This window comes from Schistocerca americana, chromosome X, assembly GCF_021461395.2.
Source record: "Schistocerca americana isolate TAMUIC-IGC-003095 chromosome X, iqSchAmer2.1, whole genome shotgun sequence".
NCBI lineage: Eukaryota > Metazoa > Arthropoda > Insecta > Orthoptera > Acrididae > Schistocerca > Schistocerca americana.
The window spans coordinates 876,189,343-876,212,464 of NC_060130.1; the positions used below are offsets into that span (position 1 = coordinate 876,189,343).

A 23,122-nucleotide genomic window follows, 5' to 3' on the forward strand; every position below is an offset into this window, starting at 1 on the left:
CTCACTCCCTTCCTAACCACTGCTTCCCTTTCATGACCCTCGACTCTTATAACTGCCATCTGGTTTCTGTACAAATTGTAAATAGCCTTTCGCTCCCTGTGTTTTACCCCTGCCACGTTTAGAATTTGAAAGAGAGTATTCCAGTCAACATTGTCAAAAGATTTCTCTAAGTCTACAAATGCTAGAAACATAGGTTTGCCTTTCCTTAATCTTTCTTCTAAGATAAGTCGTAAGGTCAGTATTGCCTCACGTGTTCCAATATTTGTACGGAATCCAAACTGATCTTCCCCGAGGTCGGCTTCTACTAGTTTTTCCATTCGTCTGTAAAGAATTTGCGTTAGTATTTTGCAGCTGTGACTTATTAAACTGATAGTTCGGTAATTCTCACATTTGTCAACGCCTGCTTTCTTTGGGATTGGAATTATTATACTCTTCTTGAAGTCCGAGGGTATTTCGCCTGTCTCATACATGTTGCCCACCAGATGGTAGAGTTTTGTCAGGACTGGCTCTCCCAAGGCCATTAGTAGTTCTAATGGAATGTTGTCTACTCCCGGAGCCTTGTTTTGACTCCGGTCTTTCATTGCTCTGTCAAACTCTTCACGCAGTATCGTGTCTCCCATTTCATCTTCATCTACATCCTCTTCCATTTCCATAATATTGTCCTCAAGTACATTGCCCTTGTATAGACCCTCTATATACTCTTTCCACCTTTCTGCTTTCCCTTCTTTGCTTAGAACTGGGTTTCCATCTGAGCTCTTGATATTCATACAAGTGGCTCTCTTTTCTCCAAAGGTCTCTTTAATTTTCCTGTAGGCAGTATCTATCTTACCCCTAGTGAGATAAGCCTCTACATCCTTACATTTGTCCTCTAGCCATCCCTGCTTAGCCATTTTGCACTTCCTGTCGATCTAATTTTTGAGACGTTTGTATTCCTTTTTGCCTGCTTCATTTACTGCATTTTTATATTTTCTCCTTTCGTCAATTAAGTTCAATATTTCTACTGTTACCTAAGGAGTTCTACTAGCCCTCGTCTTTTTACCTACTTGATCCTCTGCTGCCTTCACTACTTCATCCCTCAGAGCTACCCATTCTTCTTCTACTGTACTTCTTTCCCCCATTTCTGGTCAATTGTTCCCTTATGCTGACCCTGAAACTCTGTACAACCTCTGGTTCTTTCAGTTTATCCAGGTCCCATCTCCTTAAATTCCCATCTTTTTGCAGTTCCTTCAGTTTTAATCTACAGTTCATAACCAATAGATTGTGGTCGAGAGTCCACATCTGCCCCTGGAAATGTCTTACAATTTAATACCTGGTTCCTAAATCTCTGTCTTACCATTATACAATCTATCTGATACCTTCTAGTATCTCCAGGATTCTTCCATGTATACAACCTTCTTTTATGATTCTTGAACCAAGTGTTAGCTATGATTAAGTTATGCTCTGTGCAAAATTCTACCAGACGGCTTCCTCTTTCATTTCTCTCCCCCAATCCATATTCACCCACTATGTTTCCTTCTCTCCCTTTTCCTACTCTCGAATTCCAGTCACCCATGACTATTAAATTTTTGTCTCCCTTCACTACCCGATCTGGATAAATGATAATCGGCGCAATTCATACCACATGGTTTATTGTCTCGCATCTACACACTTTCACGTTGTTCCTTCACAGTTGCCAGCCGTTGTCGCCAAGCGGTTTTAGGCACTTCAGTCCGGAACCGCGCTGCTGCTGTGGTCACAGGTTCAAATCCTGCCTCAGGCATGGATGTGTGTGATGCTCTTAGGTTAGTTAGGTTTAAGTAGTTGTAAGTCTAAGGGACTGATGACCTCAGATGATAACTCCCATAGTGCTTAGAGCCATTTGAACCATCACAGTTTATTTGCATACACTGGCAGCCATGCTTACACCCGCGCTCTGAACTTACCACCACCATGGACAACAACCAAAAAACCCACTTTCATGCTCATATCCCCAGTCCTGAGTCGGATCACGTGACACTACATTAATCAAAATTATTCCTAAATGTGGACACAATTTGTTTACAATTTTATAAGATTTAAATATTTAAACCTAAATACATTATATAATTTTACACGCATTTATCACCACATAATTTTATAATTTATTGCAATTAAAAAAAAAAAAAAAAAAAAAAAAGGAGAAAACTATGCAACAGAACTACAAACGCTCATCAAAACACCAAAACAAGTACTTTCATGTCCATTTTGCATTACACTATTTTCACTCTGCATTTAATACATAATTTTATTCTTAAGCACAGAAAATTGAAATCAGTACTAATTTATGACATGCTATCAGATTTACATAATTAGGAATAACTCTATGTTTTGGCACAGTTTCACCCCTTCCCTTCATTTAATGACGTCTTTGTGCGAAATATAAGACATACAAATACTTGTCTGTCACTACAAAGATCAAAACTGAATAATGTCTTCATAATAAAATGACTTAATTTGGCATTTGCGTGTTCATTCGTAGGGCAGAAATGAATCTCGTAGTTGTAACATGAAGGAAAAGAGCCCAACCTTGGATGCAATATGCTGCTTTATCTGGTAACGACACACAAGGACTGAATAAGGAAACCAATGGTGTGTGATCAGTGGCCAGGTGGAATTTAGTACCATTAAAAAAACCATGGAATTTACTCACAGCATATACAATGGCCAAAGCCTCCTTTTCTATCTGAAAATATCTAATATGGGCAGGAGTCAGTGTTTTTGAGGCAGAAGCAATAGGCCTCTCAGAGCCATCGAGATATTCACCTGTACTGTGAAGTGTCCATTGCAAGGGTGAAGTGGAAGCCTCATGGCTACATCACTAAGCAGGTCACGGACTGCAACATGGTCTTTAAAGAAATTGAGTACCTATGCGCAGCAACTCCTGTGATGTCTGCAAGATTGTCACCGCCCCTGGAAAAAATTTAGGGTAGTAGACAACTTTGCCTAGAACAACCAGAAGTTCTTTGTCTGAGGTAGGGTGTGGAAGCAACACAACAGCAAAAACCATGTTGATGCAGGGGTTTGAGACCCATGCAATGAACTTCAAACCCAAGATAAATGATAGAAGGTTAAAAAAATTGACATTTTTCTAAGTTGCACTTCAACTTGGCCACTTGGAAGACAGAAATGAAGAGTACGGAGATTTTTTAAATGTTCCTAAGTGGAGGCACCAGAAACTACCTCATCATCCAAATAGTTTGCACAACCTGGCACAGACACTGTAAGTTGTTCCAAAAAATGTTAAAAAATAGTGGGACACTGGGGACTCCGAAAGGCAACCGCAAGTATTGATACTTTGCAAAGAGTTCGTCCGGGTGCGGTATCAGGTATGTATTCACTACAGATTGTGCAATCTCAGAAACTTTAAAATCACCGCAGGAGCGTAACTGGCCTGATGGTTTCTTAGTTTCTTTAATATATTTAAGGGGTTGACTATTCACTTGATACAATACGCTGAACAACGCCGGATTCCATGAGGCAGTCTAATTCATTTTCAACTTGTTCCCCGAGTGCCACTGGAACTGGATGGACCCGGAAAAAACTGAGGCTGATCGGAAGGTCTCATGTCAATGCGCACTTGAAAATTGTTGGTACACCCCAATCCAGGGGAGACACAGAGGGAAAACTCAGGACATAATGCATCTAACTGTGTACATGGCACTTGTTCAGACACTAAATTCACTTCATCTGAAATAGTAAAACCAAACATCTTAAAAGCACCTAATTCAAAAAGATTCTCTGTATGTGCGTTATCTGCAACAAGAAATGTAAGTGACTAGACTATCAACTTTTAGGTCATTGGGGCAGGGAACTGACTGAGAATAGGAATACTTTGTTTAATGTAATTAACTAACTTTCGTGACATGAGAAGAAGCCCCGAGAAAAGCCCAAGTCGGTATAAGTTTGTGAGTTTGACTAGGTTAACCACAGCTCCTGTATCCACTTGTATGTGCAGAACTTTACGAAAAATCATAAGATCAATGAAAAGGTTGTTGGTGCAACAGAAATAGCCAACACAATATTTACATCCATATTCTCATAAGGATCGTTGTGCTGATTTTTTGCATTAGAAACAGAAGCAATGTGACCTTTTCTTTTGCAATTATGACAGGTAGGCCAGCATTTTGGGCAGGATGGGACCGTGGAATGCGTACGTTGCTGTTTACTGGCATGTTTAATTTGTTTGTGTGGCTGTTAAGAGGGTTGGATTGCTGATACCTCACACCACGACTCATTTCGGTTACCTGCAGCTTGTGACATCTCGGGTGAACGACTGTACAATAGCCAAAATTTTGAAGATTTTCACACTGGAGGTCATGCTCTCACACCTCACAATCTGGAGCTAAACGAAAGATAATTTCTCTCACTATCTGATCAGCATATGGCTCTTTATACACATTGGACACAAAATGATGATGACTACGTAACTTATGGAGTTCAGCGATCCATGCTCAATACTATTGATGTGGTTGCTCCCTACTACAGTAAAACTCGGCCCGTGATGCAGTAACATGGGTGCGCTTACAATAGTATTTGGAAAAAAGTTCACACATCTGGTAAAATGTTAAAGAAGATGGACCCTGCAAAGGGGTGATTTAACGTAGGACTTGATACATTCTTGGTGATATCCACGAAAGGAACAAGGCGCGACATAAAATAACATCAGTAATCCCAAAAGCTTGAAAGTTTTGTCACAGACATTTCTCGTATGCATCCCATTCCTCAATGGTCTCATTGTATGTAGAAAAGGGAGGCAGATAAACCACGGGGGCTGCAGAGGGCAAAACAGCAGGTGACATAGACTGAGAAACCTGCAGATTAGACAAACCAGAAGCCAATGGTTGAAGCACCTGAATTTGATTATCAAGTACCTGTGATTGGTGGTGCAACGCCGTGGGGAATGATTCTTGCTGTTTGACCAACCGACATAGAATGTCCTCTATAGTACCATCAGTCATATTGAGAATAAATGGAGGACCAACCAGAGTAAAAATTTGCGCAGGGAACAGGACCACATTCATCACCACTCATGTTGTAATTAGGTATAACATGACCAGCAGACTGAACATGACTTTATTCCACAGAAGCATTAACAACTTGAACACTGTATTTAAGTAACATTCAGCAGGACCAGATTGTGTACACAAAGAGCTGTAGCAATACAAATAGAGAATTGAGCACACACACACACACACACACACACACACACACACACACAAAGTCTGAGGTGCCCTCAGTAGATGACATACACTGCCACATGTGCGGCCTTTTGAAAATACGTGCATGTGTCACTGCACAGGAACAAATGATAATTATTAGTAATCTGTATTACTGTATAAAGACAAGTTGTTGTTATCAAAAATCTCGAAAAGTTCTTTACAGATTTAATTCAGATTTTTACACAAAGCTGTAATAAACGTTCGTATGGATATAGGCTGCATATTTTTTAAATATATGTGGTATATAAATACATGTATAATAATAAATAAAGAGGGAACATTGTTAGCAAAAATCTCAGAGTTCTTGAGCAATTTGCTTCAGACTTTTACACAATACTTTTATAAACATTGAGGTGGACATGAGGTATATATTTTCTTAAATAACATTGAGCAGGTTTTCTGTTGCAAGTTTTAACTACAATAGCGAACATTTAAGCCATTAGAAAAATTGTTTTTCCCATATATATTCTTTCTCCTTTTATATGGTTTTTAACAAAAAGTATATACAAAACTAAGTGCTATTTTGTTTTCTTCCTCACAGTTGGTTGTAATAGAAAACAGGAAAGTCGTAATCGTGGTTTATGATTGGTATACTGTTACAGAATCTGACTCGTTTGAAACTTTGTAATCCTACCTATTTTCAGATCAAAACTAATTAAAATACCATTGTTGAAACAACTGTCCTCACAGATCCAAGTAAGCAAGCAAACAAGATTAGTATTTAATGTCCCATTGACACTGACATCATTAGAGGCAGAGTACAAGTTTGAAATACTTCAAGAATGGGGAAGGAAATCGGCTGTATCCTCTCAAAGGAAGCATCCCAGCATTTCACTGGAGCAGTTAAGGGAAATCCTAAAGCAGGATGGCTGAACGTGGATTTGAACCATAGTTCTCGCAAAAATGAGTCCAGTGTGCTAACAACTGCAACACCTCGCTAAGTTCACAGATCTGGCAGCAGGAGCGGTCTCCCATACCCCATATTACAACATACAGTATTGCCAATGCATTTCATTGGCAATAACTATATACAAAGTCAGAGAGAGGGGAAAGGAGAGATGGATAGAGGGGGGGGGGGGAGGGATGAACAAGAGAGGGGAACAGAGGGGAGGTGGAGGTGGAGGTGGAGGTGGAGGTGGAGGTGGAGGTTGTGGAGGTGAAGATACATAGCAGGAGGAGAAGACGGACATAGAGAGGGGGAAGGAGTAGATTGGAATGTATATCCAGTTCCCATACATATTTAGCAGTTGTGAAGAATTGCCAGATTTGCTAGTGATGTATACTTACAGTTGCATTTACGTGTACAGGGATGAGAACATTAGTGTCTCAATTTATGATTTGTTTCTGAAACAAAATCAGGTAACTTTTATCCATTTTAGTTATTCAGATAATTCATTTTCCTTTTCAAATAGCCTGGAAATCTACTAATGTAAATATTTACCAGATGTTGTGTGTGTATTTTCCCAACCTCCTTGTGCAGAACTCTTATTAAATAAATTCACAAGCTCTGAGAAATTAATACAAAAGCATTCAACCTAATTGACACATTTCGTCTTGGTTCTTGAATATTACTTTTCATTAACCTTGCATTGTTATTTTGAGAGCTCATTTCGTGCATGTGAAATGTGTATAGTTTCAGAAACTGCATGTGCACTCAGTTGTGAGTGAGACTGCATTTTACCTTCTCCATTTTTGTGATGTGGTTATCATTAGATATCTTTGACATCCTTACAACGACAATGACGTTTTCATTTTCAGCCATCAGTGACCTCCTGTATGAAACTCTTACGGCCTTTTATATATTACTTTGTCAGTTTAGTGTCATCCATTGTGATCTGGGATTAATGTCGACTGTGAGTTTCAGCAGATATGTTTCAGTTGTGTTTGTGTTAATGAGATAGGTTCTTTTTGCATCAGGTTCCTCTGATGACTTGATTTCTCATAAAAGTTGCCTATGGATTCATACTTCCTGTATAATAATATTGAGAACTTTTCAAAGAAAATAGATGCTCTGGTTATTTACTGCAGCTGCTTCCGGTGTTGTTGTTGTTTTTTGGTGCTCACCAGCACAGTCGTTAGCACTCTGCAAGAACATATCATGTTTATGATGTGAGCAATTCAAATGTGACATTATTTCAATTGATAATGTTCAAGAACTATTAAAAATGAGTACCTGATATGGATTTGTAACAAAAATTGATTTTCTACTCATGGCTTTTTCTTCTTGCCATAACTTTGTCCCAAAAGTTTGAGGATTGTAATCCTAAAATCAGTTAATGATTGATTTTGAAATAACTATCACTTAAAGGACAATAAGTGACAATTTTACTTATTTCATGACTACTTTCTTAACTTTGGTCAGAAAGTTCACTGTTTAAACCACTACTTCCATAAAAAGTTCTTTGTCTTCGTTAGATAAGGCTTCCCAGCAGATATCTTTAAGAAAAGATATGAGGACATTTTACTGGATAGAAGTATTTAAATGCGAGATTTTAGTGTCAAATATACTGATGGATTTGAAATTTCCAATTGTGGTATGATACAGTATTTAAACATTATGCAATATCTGAGATTTATATTATTGCACTTCTATTATTTTCTATACAGTATATCCGTAAAAATTGCAGACTATCCAGTGGATCAAGACCAAAACTCTGTTAAGTGTACATTATTTTTACACGTATAGAAACTACAGTTGACTCTCACATACTTACATTGTATGTATTGTATTGGCATAGATATTTTTAACATAGTAGTGAACATGCACAGACTGCTTTGTTTCCCTTTTAAAACTCTGTGAAGAGTAATATTTGATTTTTATTCATTTCAGCAGTCACACGTCGTTCTGAGTCGGGACAAGAAGTTGCCATCTGAGAGTGATATTGAGAAATATGCACAAGATAACCTCAATATTCATAAAAAGGGCATTTTCCGTAAAAAATTCTCCATCAGAGATATGCTTTCATGGTCAAAGGTAGATTTCTTTATCCCTTAGTGCAGTATAATAGAATCCTTTTTTAGAAATTATTGTGAACTGCAGTTTTAAAATGCTTTTTACTTAAAATATCTTTGACTTGTCATATAATGGATAGCATAGTTTCCTACTTAGATTTTTCCAATAAACTGAAAAATCTTCTAAGTATATATTTTATCATATCTTCCTTTATTATGTGTTTGGTATTCTTAGACTGTAGATTATATGTAATCAAGTATGGTTATTGTTGTTACAGCTATATAATTCGCAAACGACTTCTCAGGGTATTTTTTACCATCATTAATTGGTTCCTTTCATGTTTCATTTCGTATGAAGTAGGCACAGTATGACTTCCTGCTTGCATCAGTGTGGGCTTTGAACTTTTCTATGTTGTTTTTATGGTCCTTCTCCTAAATCTTTGATGGAGATAGTAGTAATTGTCTCCTATGTATTTAATACACAGATTACCTAAATTTACCCATCAGTATTTCACAAAAACATCATCACATTTTTTTCCAGATGTTTTCATTTAAGCTTTCCGATCACTTCTGTAACACTGTAGTATAATCCAAACCAAACTGTTCAAAGTGTAGCAGCAAGTATTTGAATTCTTGAGATTCCTTCAAGTGGGCATATGAGACAGGGATTCTAAAATACTGCGGCAAGAGTGATCTCTATGTGATCCCCCTTACTAGATATATTGCACTTTATCAGAATTCTCACAGAAAATTAAAGACCTTCCTTTCTTTCTTCTTGTAGTAGGATATGATACATTTCTGTTTCTCAGCATCTGATAAATCTTAGTACCTATTGAGTACAGTAGCAATTGTGTCATGCAGCCTCTGGGCACACCCTATGTTACAGAGGCCAGTGAAGATGCTGGTTTCTTTTGATTGTGTGTTATTGAAGCCAGTCACGTACTTAGGGAAAATACTCTGTCATTTTGCCTTTTTGTTGACAGCATTGAAACCTAAAGAAAATCTGCCCAGTTGCATTTGTCCGTGATTTATGAGATGCATGTTTGAAAAAATAAAGTCTTTTATATCAGAACATATGCGTCCAAAACTCATTTCTGATGCTTTGATAGAAAATTTACTCTAAAAAGGAATTTGATTGTGTTGAAAATTTACAAAGTTAATTGGAAAATTTCCCCACAGAATATTATTCAAAATTTGTGTGTTACATGTACCTTAAACTTGTTGTTTATGTAACAAAAACATTCAGATTTCATAAAGGTAGATTTTAGAAGTGTACACCATGGTGGGCAATCAATAAAGTGGTCCCATTCTGTTGCTTGACTGGCAAAAAATGTTAAATATATTATATCTGCCAACCACTTGTGTATTGTTTGTATGGATAAACTTTTTACACTGTTATATTTGATTGTGTAAACGTTTATCACGTTCCTAGATAGTCTAGTAGTTTTGTCACTGCTTTGATGCACATAAATGCCCAAAACATTTGGACTTTGATTGAGGGGGAGCGGGAAATGTGCACGTCTCTGCAGGTCTGTAAAACCAAAATCCATTGTGAGAGAATCATTTAATATCAAGTTGCTCCACAATGATGCTGTAACCTGCTTGGACCCTCTTTGGCATTTTGTACACAAACTAATCATGTGAAGAAGATTCTGTACTGTATGGGTCGACACAGCTCTCCCAGTTTCCTCTGAAACAACAGCATGCAATTCTGTTTCATTCTTCTCTGAGTACCCACCGGGTGACTAGGATTAAGGTGCAGTTACTCCCAGAGATCAAGTATGGGATGTAATTATCATATGGCAATGAAACTTGAAAGATATTCTAATGTGTTAATGCAGAACCAATTTATCCTGGGAAAAAATTAGTTCCAGTTTTGGCCACCAGGTGCAAATCTGGCATTGTGAATGTGAGAAAAATGTATAGAAATATTTCCATATGTAATGGATTAGGAATGGGACATGTGCAGAAAAGGTAAAATGAATGAGGAAGGCATAATGTTGATTTTATTACTAAGCACTGCTTACACAATTTGTTCAGTGTGAGAACTGGAGATGTTGACGAGATGCTGCATCCATAAAAATGACATGAGAAACAGTTGCTTGCACCAGTTCTGATGGAATCTGAGCAATGTTTTCCTGTATACTGGCATTCAGATCAGATAGAAACTGAATGTGTCCCTGGTAAATGTGCTCTTTTAGATATCCCCAGAGCCAAAAGTCACACGAATTCTGACCAGGTGATCTTGGAGGCCATGCATTTGGAAAACCTCTGAGATAACATGTTCGTGGAAGGTTGTGTTATGCAGGTCTTTCACTGGGCAAGTGATATGAAGTGTTGCCCTACCTTGCATTAAAACAGTTGTTTCCACACAATTGTGCTCTTCCAAAGCATGTACCACGTGCTGAACAAGGAGGTCTTGAAATTGTGCTGACATCGTGGTATGCTTGACAGGCCCTCCGGATGTATGCTCTTCAAAGAAGAATGGAGTGAGAATAAAGGTGCTTGTGTGTGTAATATAGAGTGCAAAATGTTCCCTCTGTTGATCATGGGATGGACAATTTTTGTGATGCTGCACCAGCACTACCACTACCTGGGACACATGCTACATGATCAGTTAAAGCAACAACAACCTTGTCAATAACTTTTACTGGGATAGAACTTCTTCCTCTTCCAGGTGCCACACCAAGCTCGCTCTTGTTTCTGAATTTCATTGTCATCTTCGTTAAACCATTTAGTGACATTAGGCCTCTCCTCAGATCTTTCAATCGATGATACTCTCTCAATGCAGCACTGTAATTACTGCCATTGACATAAAACAGTTCCACAACAGTGCGAGGTCTCTCTTCTCAGTAGCCATACTGTTCACTCATGTTATGGCTTGTCAAATGATAGTACGGGTGTCCTACAGTGTCCAGCGCCAGATTTGCATCTGGTGGCCAAAATTGGAATTAACTTTTTCCAGCGTAAATCAGTTCCCCATTAAAGCATTAGCATATCTACCAAGTTTCACTGCCATATGATAATTATAGCCAACTCTGAACCTCTGTGAGTAGCTGCACTTCATTTATTCCAACTAGTACAAGACACAATTTATAGGTAGCGGTCATCAGCTGACATTGTTGACTGTAGGCAACCACTACAAGGCAGAAATTTGTGACTCACAATAGCTGTCGAATGCTCAGATAACATCGTTGTTGTGTACGCCTATTCTTAGCACAGTAACATAAATATCACAAAATGGTATTGCAACTTCACTTGGTACAAGCCCCCCCCCCCCTTTCACACACACACACACACACACACACACACACACACACACACACAGTGCTGTAGGTGAAAAAATTGTGAAATCGAGAAATATCTGTTTACATAATTTAATATTTTTTCTTTAAATAATTTGATTTTTGTTACTTAATGGATGGTGTTCCTTCTTTAATGTTATAATGTTGATGATATCCATTTGTGATAATTAGAAGAAGTCCTATCTGAGGAAGACAGAAAATAGTCTCTGTAATGCATTGTGATAGACAAGATTGGTGGTACCGATAGTAACATTTTAAAATAATTGGTATCAAATATTAATGTAACATAGGTCTCATTTATTGTTCCATCTCAGTTGCACATTTTTAATTAGAAATGTGCAACTGATATGGAACAAGAATCTCTCAAGATGAATGTGTAAGCTATAGTGCATATATTAATTGTTTAATAGTTAATATGTTAACACTTGTACAGTATTAACAACATTTTTGTATTTCAGGATCCTATTCGGAAACCAATGCTAGTGTTATCAGATAAAGCATTGAAGAAAGATGCTTGTGATCTTTTCAAATTGGTACAGATATACATGAATGATCGGAAGGCCAAAGTTGGAATGACTTTTAACAGTGTCGCACTTGAGATATGCAATTATGGTTACAGTAAACCAGCTTTAAGGGATGAACTTTACATTCAGATATGCCGCCAAACCACTGAAAATCCTAGAAGGTACATAAAAATTGCACAAGAAGTTACTAACTTTTGCTGCTTCTTTGCCCTACTAATATTATTCCTCTAAAACTTTAATTTTTGCAATAGTTACACATCAGATACTTATTCTGTACAGGATGTTTCTCATTTCCTGTTGCAGGCTTGTAGGAGCTGTAAATGGGTCATAGTCAGTAAAATTTTGTTCAGGAACTCATGTCCAGAAATGTGCCATTGGGATGTAAAACAAGTTTGAAGATCATATCACTTTCAAATCTCGTGCCCCCCCCCCCCCCCCCCCCCCCAGGGGCTCACGGTTCTTCCGTGAGTTTGTGTGTGGCGCACACGGGGCCCCGAACTGTTGCAGCTCATTCTTCATTCCCTACCTGCTTTTCCTTCTCCCTGCCCCCTCTCTCCCTATCCCTGCTCCTTCCCATTGCCATCTCCTTCCCCTCTCTCGGTGTTGTGCTTTACGTCGACCTGGCTATTCCCCTGGTTTCCTGTATTGGTTGCAATTTTGTTCCTTTTGCCCATTCTTTCACCCTTTTGGTGTTTCGGTCCCCACTTAGGTTTGACCTCCACTTCAAAATTTCCTGTTTTTAGTGTGAGCCATATGGCGAAGAACTCCCTCCCCAACATCTACGGTGTAGATTCCTCTCCCCTCTCCTTTACCCTCTCCCTTCCCCACTGTAGCCCCCTTCCACCCTGCTAGGTCGCCAGTCCGTGTGGTGGGGCTGTTATGTACCCATATGGCTGAGCCCCCTGACAACACAGGGATCACACTACTGATACCTGAGCTGTTCCCTCCTTGTGTATGCCAAGGAGTGGTTGCTTGTCTTCTTGGAGGATTGGAACTCCCTGCAACAGCCGCCTTGCCAGACGGCCCTTTTTGTGGCTGGGTGGCACCCATGAGGAGATCCCCTGGTCAGAGTGGGTGGTATTAGGGCGGATGCTTGGTGCATGAACCGTAAGAAGCTGCAAAAATTTGGCCGTTCTCACATGGCCGTCTCTTCGAATGGTGAAGGATCCTTAAATGCTGTCTCATATGATCCGGCAGCCTTCCCTTCCCTGTCTGCCCCATGGGAGAAGGGCCAGGCTCGCTGTCTTGGGCTGAAACCTTTTCCCCGTTATCTCGTCTGTACTAGGACGGATGGGGACACATTCACTGCCACAAAGCCATTGATTTCATGGAAAATATTGAGGACAAGTTTGGTGAAGTGGAGTCTATTAGTAAGATGCAGTCGGGCTCCCTGTTGATCAAAGCTTCTTCTGCCACCCAATCTGCAGCTCTTCGTGCCTGTGATCATCTTGGCAACGTCCCAGTGTCTATCACTCCTCACCAATCTCTGAATATGGTCCACGGAGTCATTTTTCATAGGGACCTCACCCTGCAAACTGATGAGGAACTGCAAGCTAGTCTGGAGCAGCATGGTGTGCATTTTGTTCGACGTGTGCAGAAGGGTCGCAAAGACAACCGCACCGATACTAGCACCTTCTTCCTGGCTTTCGAGGGGATACCGTCCCAGAGAAGGTCAAGGTTATGTGCTACAGATGTGACATGAAGCCATACATCCCTCCACCTGTACGGTGCTTTCGGTGCTTGCGTTTTGGGCATATGTCTTCCTGCTGTACAGCGGATCCTTTGTGTTGTGACTGTGGCCACCTCATCCATGAGGGAACCCCTGTGTCCCGGTACCTGTGTGTGTTAATTGTTCTGACCGCCACTCCCCTCACTCACCGGATTGCCCAGCTTATGAGAGAGAAAAGAAGATTCAAGAATATAAGTCTCTGATTGGGCTCCCTCCCGGGAACCCTCTCCCCGGTGTCTCTCAGGCCAGAAGACTGTTACCACCACTCGACCTTGAGGCACACCATCCCCCAGGTCGCCCACTCTCTTTCAGTTCCCGATCTTGCAGACGCCTGTACTCCCACTGTGTCCTGTCCTCCTCCACCTCAGAAAGAGAAGAAGAAGAAACATAAATCCCAAGAGAAGGTGTCTCCGGTGGCCCCGGAGGTGCCAACTCCCCTCTTGCAACCTGAGTCTGACATCTTATTTATGGATGTCACCCCATCCTTGTCAGTAACAACTACTGACCAAATGACCTGATCTCCTCCTCGGCTCCTTCATGCCTACCTTGGTCTCACACCACACATTCATCCAGTGGAACTGTAATGGCTACTATCGTCACCTAGCAGAAATGCGACGTCATGTCTCCTCTTATTCTGCGTCCTGTCTTGTTCTCCAAGAAATGCATTTCCGTGATAACCACTCTCCCACTTTATGTGGTTATTGGGTGTTCTGTCGGAACCGTGCTGGCCCTGGGATAGCATCCGGTGGGGTCTGCACTTTGGCTCACTCTGAGGTCCTAAGTGGCTGGATCCCTCTGTGTACCACCTTGGAAGTGATAGCGGTTACGGTGCAAATGACTCTGGCAATCACCATTTGCGATGTCTTCCTCCCTCCAGGTAGGCCACTTGCTTATGTTGCACTATCTACCATACTTCAGCAACTCCTGCCTCCGTTTCTCCTCCTTGGGGATTTCAATGCCCACTATCCACTGTGGGGGAGTGTTACATCAATGGCTTGGGGTGTCCTAATCAACCAACTTATCACTTGTGTCTCCTCAACGATGGTTCCCCTACCCACTTCAGTGCCGCTCATGGCACCTTTCTGCTATTGATCTTGCTATCTCCTCCCCTACCCTCGTGGCTGCCCTACATTGCTCATCCCATGATGACCTTTTGTGACAATGACCACTTCCCAGTGATGCTATTGTTCCCCTGCTGCCACCAGGCAGACAGGTCCCCACGTTGGGCATTCCGCAGGGCCAAATGGCTTTTATACATGACTGCTGTCCACTTTGACACCCCCATCTTGAATTCCATTGATCAAGTCGTGCAAGGCATCTCTGCTGCTCTTCTTCATGCTGCTAGCAATGCTGCCCCCCTATCCACAGGGGCCCCTCATCATCGGCCGGTACCGTGGTGGACCAACGACATCGCTGTTGCTGTCCAGGACTGCCGACAGGCACTGCACCGATTTAAGTGACACCCCTTCCAGACCAACCTCCTCACTTTTAAGCGTCTTCGTGCTAAGGCTTGTCACATTATTAAGCAGAATAAAAAGGAATGCTGGGAGTGGTGTGTTTCCTCCCTGGGGACATGTGCCTCTTTATCGCAGGTTTGGTTGAAGATTGGTAGCCTTCTGGGACGCGAGCAACAGTCAACTGTCCAGCGTCTGAACATCCAAGGAGCTCTGTGCACTGATCCATTGGTCCTCACAGAACACGTTGCGACACACTTTGTGATGCCATCGTTGTCCGCTTTCTATCCTCCTGCCTTTCTCCAGCAGAAACGCAGAGTTGAACAAACCCCCCTCCATTTCATCCCACACCATGTTGAGCCCTACAATGCTCCTTTCACTGAATGGGAATTGGTGCAGGCTCTTAGCTCTTCATGGGACACAGCCACAGGGCCAGACTCCATTCACAATCAGATGATTCAATACTTGGACGTTCCCCAGAGGCAACAGCTCCTCAGGGTCTTCAATCACATCTGGCTCACGGTGGCTTGGCACCATCACATTTTAGTTACCCTCCATGACTGGGGCTTCCATGGTCCCCTTCCGATTTTTATCTGTGAGTTTTTATCTTACCGGCTCTTCTGGGTTCGAGTTAGCACTTCACTCAGGAGAATGGTATCCCACAGGCTTCTGTGCTAAATTTCATGCTCTTCCTCATTGCCAAAAGAGGGCTTGTGACCTCTGTTGGGTCTCTGGTTACCCCAGCATTGTACGTTGATGATTTTTGCATCTGGTGCAGCTCCCACTTGATGTTGTCTGCTGAGCACCAGCTCCAAGGCGCCAACCGGTGGGCCTCTACATGGGCCACCGCCCATGGCTTCCAGTTTTCCTCCTCCAAAATGTAGGTTATGCATTTTTGTTGTCAACCCACAGTACACCCTGATCCAGAACTTTATTTAGGCAACCAGCTCCTTGATGTTGTAACACAGTCCCGTTTCTTGGGCCTTATTTTTGATAACGAGCTGACATGGCTGCCCCACATTCGTCACCTAAAGACTACATGCGTGGGTGCGTGGGAAGCTTAATGCTCTCCGGCTCCTGGCCCACACATCTTGGGGTGCAGACTGTTCCACTCTTCTCCATCTTTACCATGCTCTGGTTTTGTCCAGACTCGATTATGGTAGTCAGGTTGATGGCTCAAAAGCTGCTTCCACTTTGAAACTCCTTAACCCTGTCCATCATTGTGGGACGTGTCTGGCTATTGGTGCCCTTTGCACTAGTCCTGTTGATAGTCTCCTCACAGAAGCAGGGATTCCCCTTCTACACATCCGACGGAGCCAACTCCTTGTTTCTTACACAGTCGTCATTCGCCAATTCCCTGACCATCCTGTATACCCTGTGCTCTTCACCAATCAGGAGGGATATGTCCCTCCTAGCACCCCCCCACCCCCCCCCCCACCCCCACCTCCCATGTCCCATGGGTGGGATTGCTGGTTGGTTGGTATGCGTCTCACTACCCTCTGCTGGGATCTCCATCTGCACTCACTGCACCCCGTGTCTTTCCTCCCATACCCCCCCCTCTCCCCCCCCCCCCCTTGCATGGTGCCTAGACCACTGATTAGGACTGCTCTCTTCCAGGGTCCTAAGGTCTCTGTTGCTCCTATGGTTTACCGGTGTCTTGTATGTGCCGTCCTTGCAGAGTTCCAGGGTGCCACCATCCTTTACACTGATGGGTCTAAGACCACTGATAAGGTGGGATACGCTTTCACAATTCCTACCAGCTTCGAGCACCATTTGTTGCCAGGATCATGTATTTACAGGAGAGCTTCTAGCCATTTACAGGGCCCTCCTTTTTGTTTCTCAGGCCTCTCTGCATAGTGTTTTAATTTGTTCTGACTCCATGAGCAGCCTTCAGGCTATCGATCGATGCTACTCTCATCACCCCTTGGTCTCTGCCATCCATGACCTTGTCTCTGCCCTTGAGCATGCCGCCTGTTCAGTCGTGTTTCTCTGGGTCCCGAGTCATGTGGGAATCCCAGGGAATGAATTGGCTGACTGTTTGGCTAGAGAAGCGGATACTTAACCCCCTTTTCCTTTCACGATTCCAGCTGTGGATATGCGGATCTATTTCAAATCTCTCTTTGCCCAACAGTGGAATGCTCTTGACTTTTTCCCAAGTTTTTTCCTAGCTGTTAATGTACCTTTCACCACGGGAAACATTTGTTGTATGTGAAAAAATCAAATAGAACTTACTTTCAGTGTAACAGCTGCTTTATTTACTCTTGATTTATAGCACAACTGATTTTTAAATATAAAATTCCGTTTTCAGGTCTATCTGTACAAATTGCCAATGACTTGTACAATATAACCATATGGTCATAATATCCAGGCTATAAATAAATGTTACCAAAGTAAAATTCATGGCAAAGTTCCACATATAATATCTTTTGTGTTTGTAGCTGAGAGAGCCACATCATTTAATGTGCCCCAAGTAGTATGAATAATGAACTTCGTAAACTGAATACAACAAAAGAATTATTTGGACATGAATCCACACTATTTGGTTCCAACACACTGATAATCACTGTTATTGCAGTGACAGAGTTCTTACAAGGGTGACATCAATACAACTGTGTTGGTGGAGCGGTGGAGAGCAGTAAAGGTCAAGGACAGTCCAGGAGAGGTGGAAGCTCATAGCCAGTAGTGGATAAGATGGCCACATTGAACGATGTGGAGAGATAAGCTCCATTGCACAGATGGGCTGCGGACATGACTCATTTAATCCAGGGGTGACAGTGAGTTGCACACTGATGGGCCACAAGAGCGGACGATGTTAGGCCCAATAAGATCAACTCAAATGAGGCACGGAGTGAGCACTCAGACATGGCTTGGAGAGTATGGCTGTGGTGGGATGAAGGGAGCTCCAGTTGTGGGACTGGCAGGATGCAGTCGGTGCATGGCCCGGAATGACTCCCAGTGTGAACTGTCTCTGATCGGCTGGGCAGCATCCTCTATAGCTGCCTGGTAGAAGAATACTGCCATGACGATCAGCAGGCATACGACCTGTGGCAGCATTAATTGCGACAAATCTCACACCACTAGCAGTGAAGCTGGTGTCACATGTATCTGTGGCAGCTGCAGGAGATGCGATTGACAAAACATAGTGAGCTTATGTTACTGCCATACTGTTCTCCTCCATCTCCCTCAGTGGTGTCACCAGCAGTCGGAGAGGCAACAGCCCACAATACATGCCTGCATTGCTTGAAGTCTGCAGCCATCTTAAGTTTTTCTTAGAGATGGGTACTACACTGGACAAGCACACAGAGTATGAAAAAGTGTTAACAGTCACTGATGGGACAAATTTTAATCCTCCTTGCCAAAATTTGTGTCACGTCCGGGGGAGTCACACCATTAATATTGTCCAGATAGCAAGAATAATGAGCTTTATTGACACTTGTAAATTGAATACAAAAATAAAAGAGTGATTCAGATATGAATCCGCACTCCTTCATTCCAATCTACAAATAATCACTGACATCGCACTGACGGTGTTCTCATAGGGGCATTGTCAGTGCAGCCATATTGATGGAGAATGTTAAAGTTTGAGGACGGTTCAGGAGATAGGTCGCAGTGAGATAGAAGCTTGTAGCCAGTTGGAGATAGTGTAGCTGCTGTGGACAGTGTGGAGAGATGAGCTCTGTTGGATGGGCCACGAGCCTGGCTGGCATAAGGCAGAAGTGACAGTGAGTGGCATACTGACGGGCCATGGGTGCGGCCAACATTGAGCCCAGCGAGTTGAACTGGAATGAGTTGTTTGGAGCTTACAGCTTCACTGGGGTGAAGGGACCTCCAATTGAAGGGCTTGCAGGATTTAGTCAGCATGTCTCTGATTGGCTGAGCAATATCCTTTATAGCCATGTGGTTGAAGAATACTGCTGCAGTGACCATTAACATGTGACCTTTGGAGGAAGAATCTGGGCCCATGGTGGCAGTGCTAATTGTGGCAAATCTCATGCCACTAGTAGCAAAGCCGGTGCCATGTGAATCTTTTGCAGTTGCAGGAATTGTGGTTGAAAACAGCACAGTGTGCTTATGTTATTGCTGTAATGTTTTGGTGCATCTCCCTTGATGGTGTTGCCGATGGCTGGATTGGCAGCAGCCCTCAGTACATGCCTGTGTTGCTTGGAGGTGGATCCAAGGTGGGTACAATAATGTCATGTGTGAGTACCATCTGAGCTGCAATACAAATCAGGCCACACAAAGCCATCTGGTTATGGGACTGCAATAGCTTGAAAGCTATATAATGGGATCATTTTTTTTTTTTTAATGTGATTGATTCTTTGCACATTTAATAGCCAAAGTAGTCGTTCCCGTTATTTGTGTAGCAGTGCAATTGGATCAGATGTGCGTAAGTGGAACATTAAGAAATTATTTGATACCAATTAACATAGTCATAGCCCACTCAATTCTATAATAAGCATAAAAGAAAATTTACTTACTCCTGATTATTATGTTAAAGTCAAACCCAGAAAAAAATATCTGGCTGCAAGAAAGAAACCCTGACTTGGAAAAATGATTGATCCAGTTTTCTGATTGCAGGAATCACTTACATATTTCATGATTTGTTATTTGTCTCTGGTAGTCTTATTAATTGGTGCAGAAATTTGCAGATTGTTGAATATTCAGTTTATAAATTATGATAAATTTCACATTCATTTAATTTCGATGTGGGCCAGTCCTAGGCTGTTAAGTTTTGAAATGTACTCTTTCTTTCAATTACTTATGCATTATTTTATAGGGAGAGCCTTCGACGTGGATGGGAGCTTCTTGCCATTTGCCTTGCTTTCTTCCCACCGTCCCCAAAATTTCAGTCATATCTGGATGGATACATGAACAGGCACAGGGATCCTGCTTTTGATTTCCCAGAAGTTGGAAAATGGCCAATTCATGTTCAGATAAGTCATTATGCCACAGTTAGCTGCAAGAGGCTAGAACGTATTGGGCACACTGGAAAAAAGGCTCCACGGAAACCTACCATTGAGGAGATTGATCAAGCAAGAGTGAGTTACAGATTAATTTATTTACATAGTTATATACTTTCTTTTTTAAGACATTAAAGTATCAAGCTGTTAATTCAATATTCCCTCAGCTCCTTCAACTGTAATACTGTCCAGATAAAATTCTAATGGTATGCTGGTCATCTGTATTCCTTGAATTAAATCGGCTTTATTTTTTGTTTTATTTTTATTTTTTTGTGTTGCTGATTTCCACATTGCCCACACTTATATGGACCAGGTGCTTGGAAAGGAAACCTTCTGATTTAAAGCTGTAATTTTTTACTTCTGAGATTGTGAACGCATCTACTGATTGTCTGAAATACAGCCAGGGAAATGTAAGTGAAACATTTGTTACAATGAATACATCTGAAACCTTAAACACAAACCTCTCTTTTGAAAGTAATGTTACCAAAACTGTTCTGAGATTTAAATATATACAGTTATTTTAGACTATTACTTGTACTACGTGTTTCCTAATCTATAATTATTAAAATATGCTTCTGAATTATGCATTTAAAAAGCATTATTTTTACATAGAAGACAGCTGTTGTGTTATCTTAAGCAGCCATTTGAGATCCACCGCAGGATAAAGGCCTCCTTAAGACTTCTCCTTGGATTATGGTCTCAAGCTACATGTAATGTAATTGGATAGATAAAAATCTACTCACCAAGCAGCAGCAGGAGAACACACATATAAAAATATATTGAAATTTGCAAGCTTTTGGAGCCTGTGGCTCCTCCTCCTCTCTTGTCTCAAGCTATAGGCATTCATGTTATTCATGCATGTTTTGTAATATCATGTACTCTCATCCCATCAGATCATCCTCTGTCTTTCCTTGTTTCTTGGAATAACAGCATTTTTGTGTTCAATCTGCCCTTCATTTGATCCATTAATCTGTCTCCCTCCTTCATTTTTCCAGTTCAAAGATATGAAAATGCCTTACCTTCTTCAGTTGTAATCTTTTTCAAAGTATCTGAATGATGTATATCAGACACATCATCTACCATCTTCACAAAAGAGCTCTTTTTCCTAATCTGCTGTTCTTTTCAAATGCTTCTGTAAATTGTTCTATTTTTCATAGATTTTGAATGACTTATGAATGCAGTGGTCAATTCTTGTAATAAGAATTCATACTTTCCGATAAAAATGGAAACTTCTGGAATCATTGATGCTGTAGATTTCTTTGTTTAAGCTTTACTTCTCGTAGATTGTAAAGAAAGGTGGGGGGGGGGGGGGGGGGGGGGGGGGAATTTTAGTCAGCAAGAGAGATGTAAAAATATTTTCTTAATTGGTGTGATAGACACTGAATGCTATTTACAAGTCTCTACAAAATATGTTACAGAAGTCCCTTCACACCAGCAGCACAAATTATTCCAAAACAATAACAAAAATCATCCATCAAAAATGTCGTCAACATTTGTTACAAAATAATGCATATGTTTGTAAAAATACAGAGTTTGTATGATAAATTTACCAATAATAATAATAATAACAATAATAATAAGTGTATGTCATATTATTAATGAAAAATTATGTAAAACAATTCGTATGGCAAAAATTCTGTTTTTTAATCTTAACCTAAAGATAGCAAAACACATTCAACTGGAAGTAAACATCACATGTCAATTAAATTGATGAATACTCACAGTTATTTCCATTACTAGTCTCTAAAAGTGACTGAAAATAAAGTAACTAAAAATAAAAAGAGAGAGTCTGGAAAAAAATTTATGTATACTGCCTGACAAATTTGTGAAGTGCCCAGAAGACATTGTCAGATGTCAATATAACTTTGTACACATACACACCATCACCGGGTATGCAAATGATTACATCTTTAGTACTCTGTCACAAATAGAATGCCCAGAAGAGTCTTTAGTGTTGTTACCAGGCCTAGTAGGTTATAGAAGGGGTGTTAACGGCATTACATGTTCAGTGGTCACTGCGAAGGACATGAAGATACCACATACTCTGGCAGGACAATGTTATCGGCACCCAACAGAATTTGGAAGGGACCTCATTGTGGACCTCCATTTGACCGTCTGTTCAAACTGTGCAATATCCAGATTTGTGGGGCATTCGGACGTGACAGTGACTCAGTGTTGGACTGCACGATAATGTAAGGCCAAGTATACTTGTCATCAAGGTTCCGGTCAACTAAGTCTATCGCAAGGGAAGACTGCCGTACAGTGCACCAAGTACCAATCACACTGTTGTCCCATCACATTTGTGCCTGCCATCTGAGGACAAATAATGGACTCCCAGCAATATTCTGTGTCATTCTGAACCACTGGTCAGAGACTAGCAGAATTCCGACAAGAGAATTACTGTAAGCTGCCATTAATGCCACAACGCAAATGGCTGTTTTTGGAGTGGTGCTGTGACCAGGAAGCATGGGCTGCTGGTTAAGGACCATAATCAGTGAGTATAGCAGTGACTGGAGAGTGGTCTCTTTCATCTAATCATGTGGAGAGGCACAGTGGCGTTATTCCTGATGTCAGCATGTGAGAAGCCATCAGGTATGACTTCAGGTGATGGCTGGTATTGATTGTGAGAACTCCAATAGCAAAAAGGTATGCCATGGACATCCTGTGTCCTCGTGTGTTACGTCTCCTACAACAGTATCATGGTGCCGTTTTTCAAAGGAAATCCTCATCCACAAGTGGTATGTGTCTCTATGAACTGTCTGTGTGATGTTGAGGTAATTTTGTGGGAAGCAAGATCTCCAGATTTGCCCCAATAGGAGATGTGTGGGACTAGCACAGGCATCAACTTTGTTCCATTTCCATTATCCAGGATTTCAAGGACCATTTGCAACAGTTGTAGGCCATCTTGCCTCAGGAGAGGATATGGCTATATGACATCCTTCCCAACCAAGTCAGTGCAT

General features: G+C 41.3%; 1 protein-coding gene across 1 annotated transcript in view; it reads left to right on the plus strand.

Moving 5' to 3' along the window:
- The window catches only part of LOC124555083 (filaggrin), a 359,850-nt gene that overhangs the window by 296,099 nt on the left and 40,629 nt on the right, over positions 1–23,122 (plus strand). Inside the window, exons 13-15 of the mRNA XM_047128876.1 lie at positions 8,068–8,211; positions 11,953–12,179; positions 19,979–20,240. Coding sequence (XP_046984832.1) covers positions 8,068–8,211; positions 11,953–12,179; positions 19,979–20,240 — 633 coding nt within the window. The remainder of the gene's footprint in view (positions 1–8,067; positions 8,212–11,952; positions 12,180–19,978; positions 20,241–23,122) is intronic.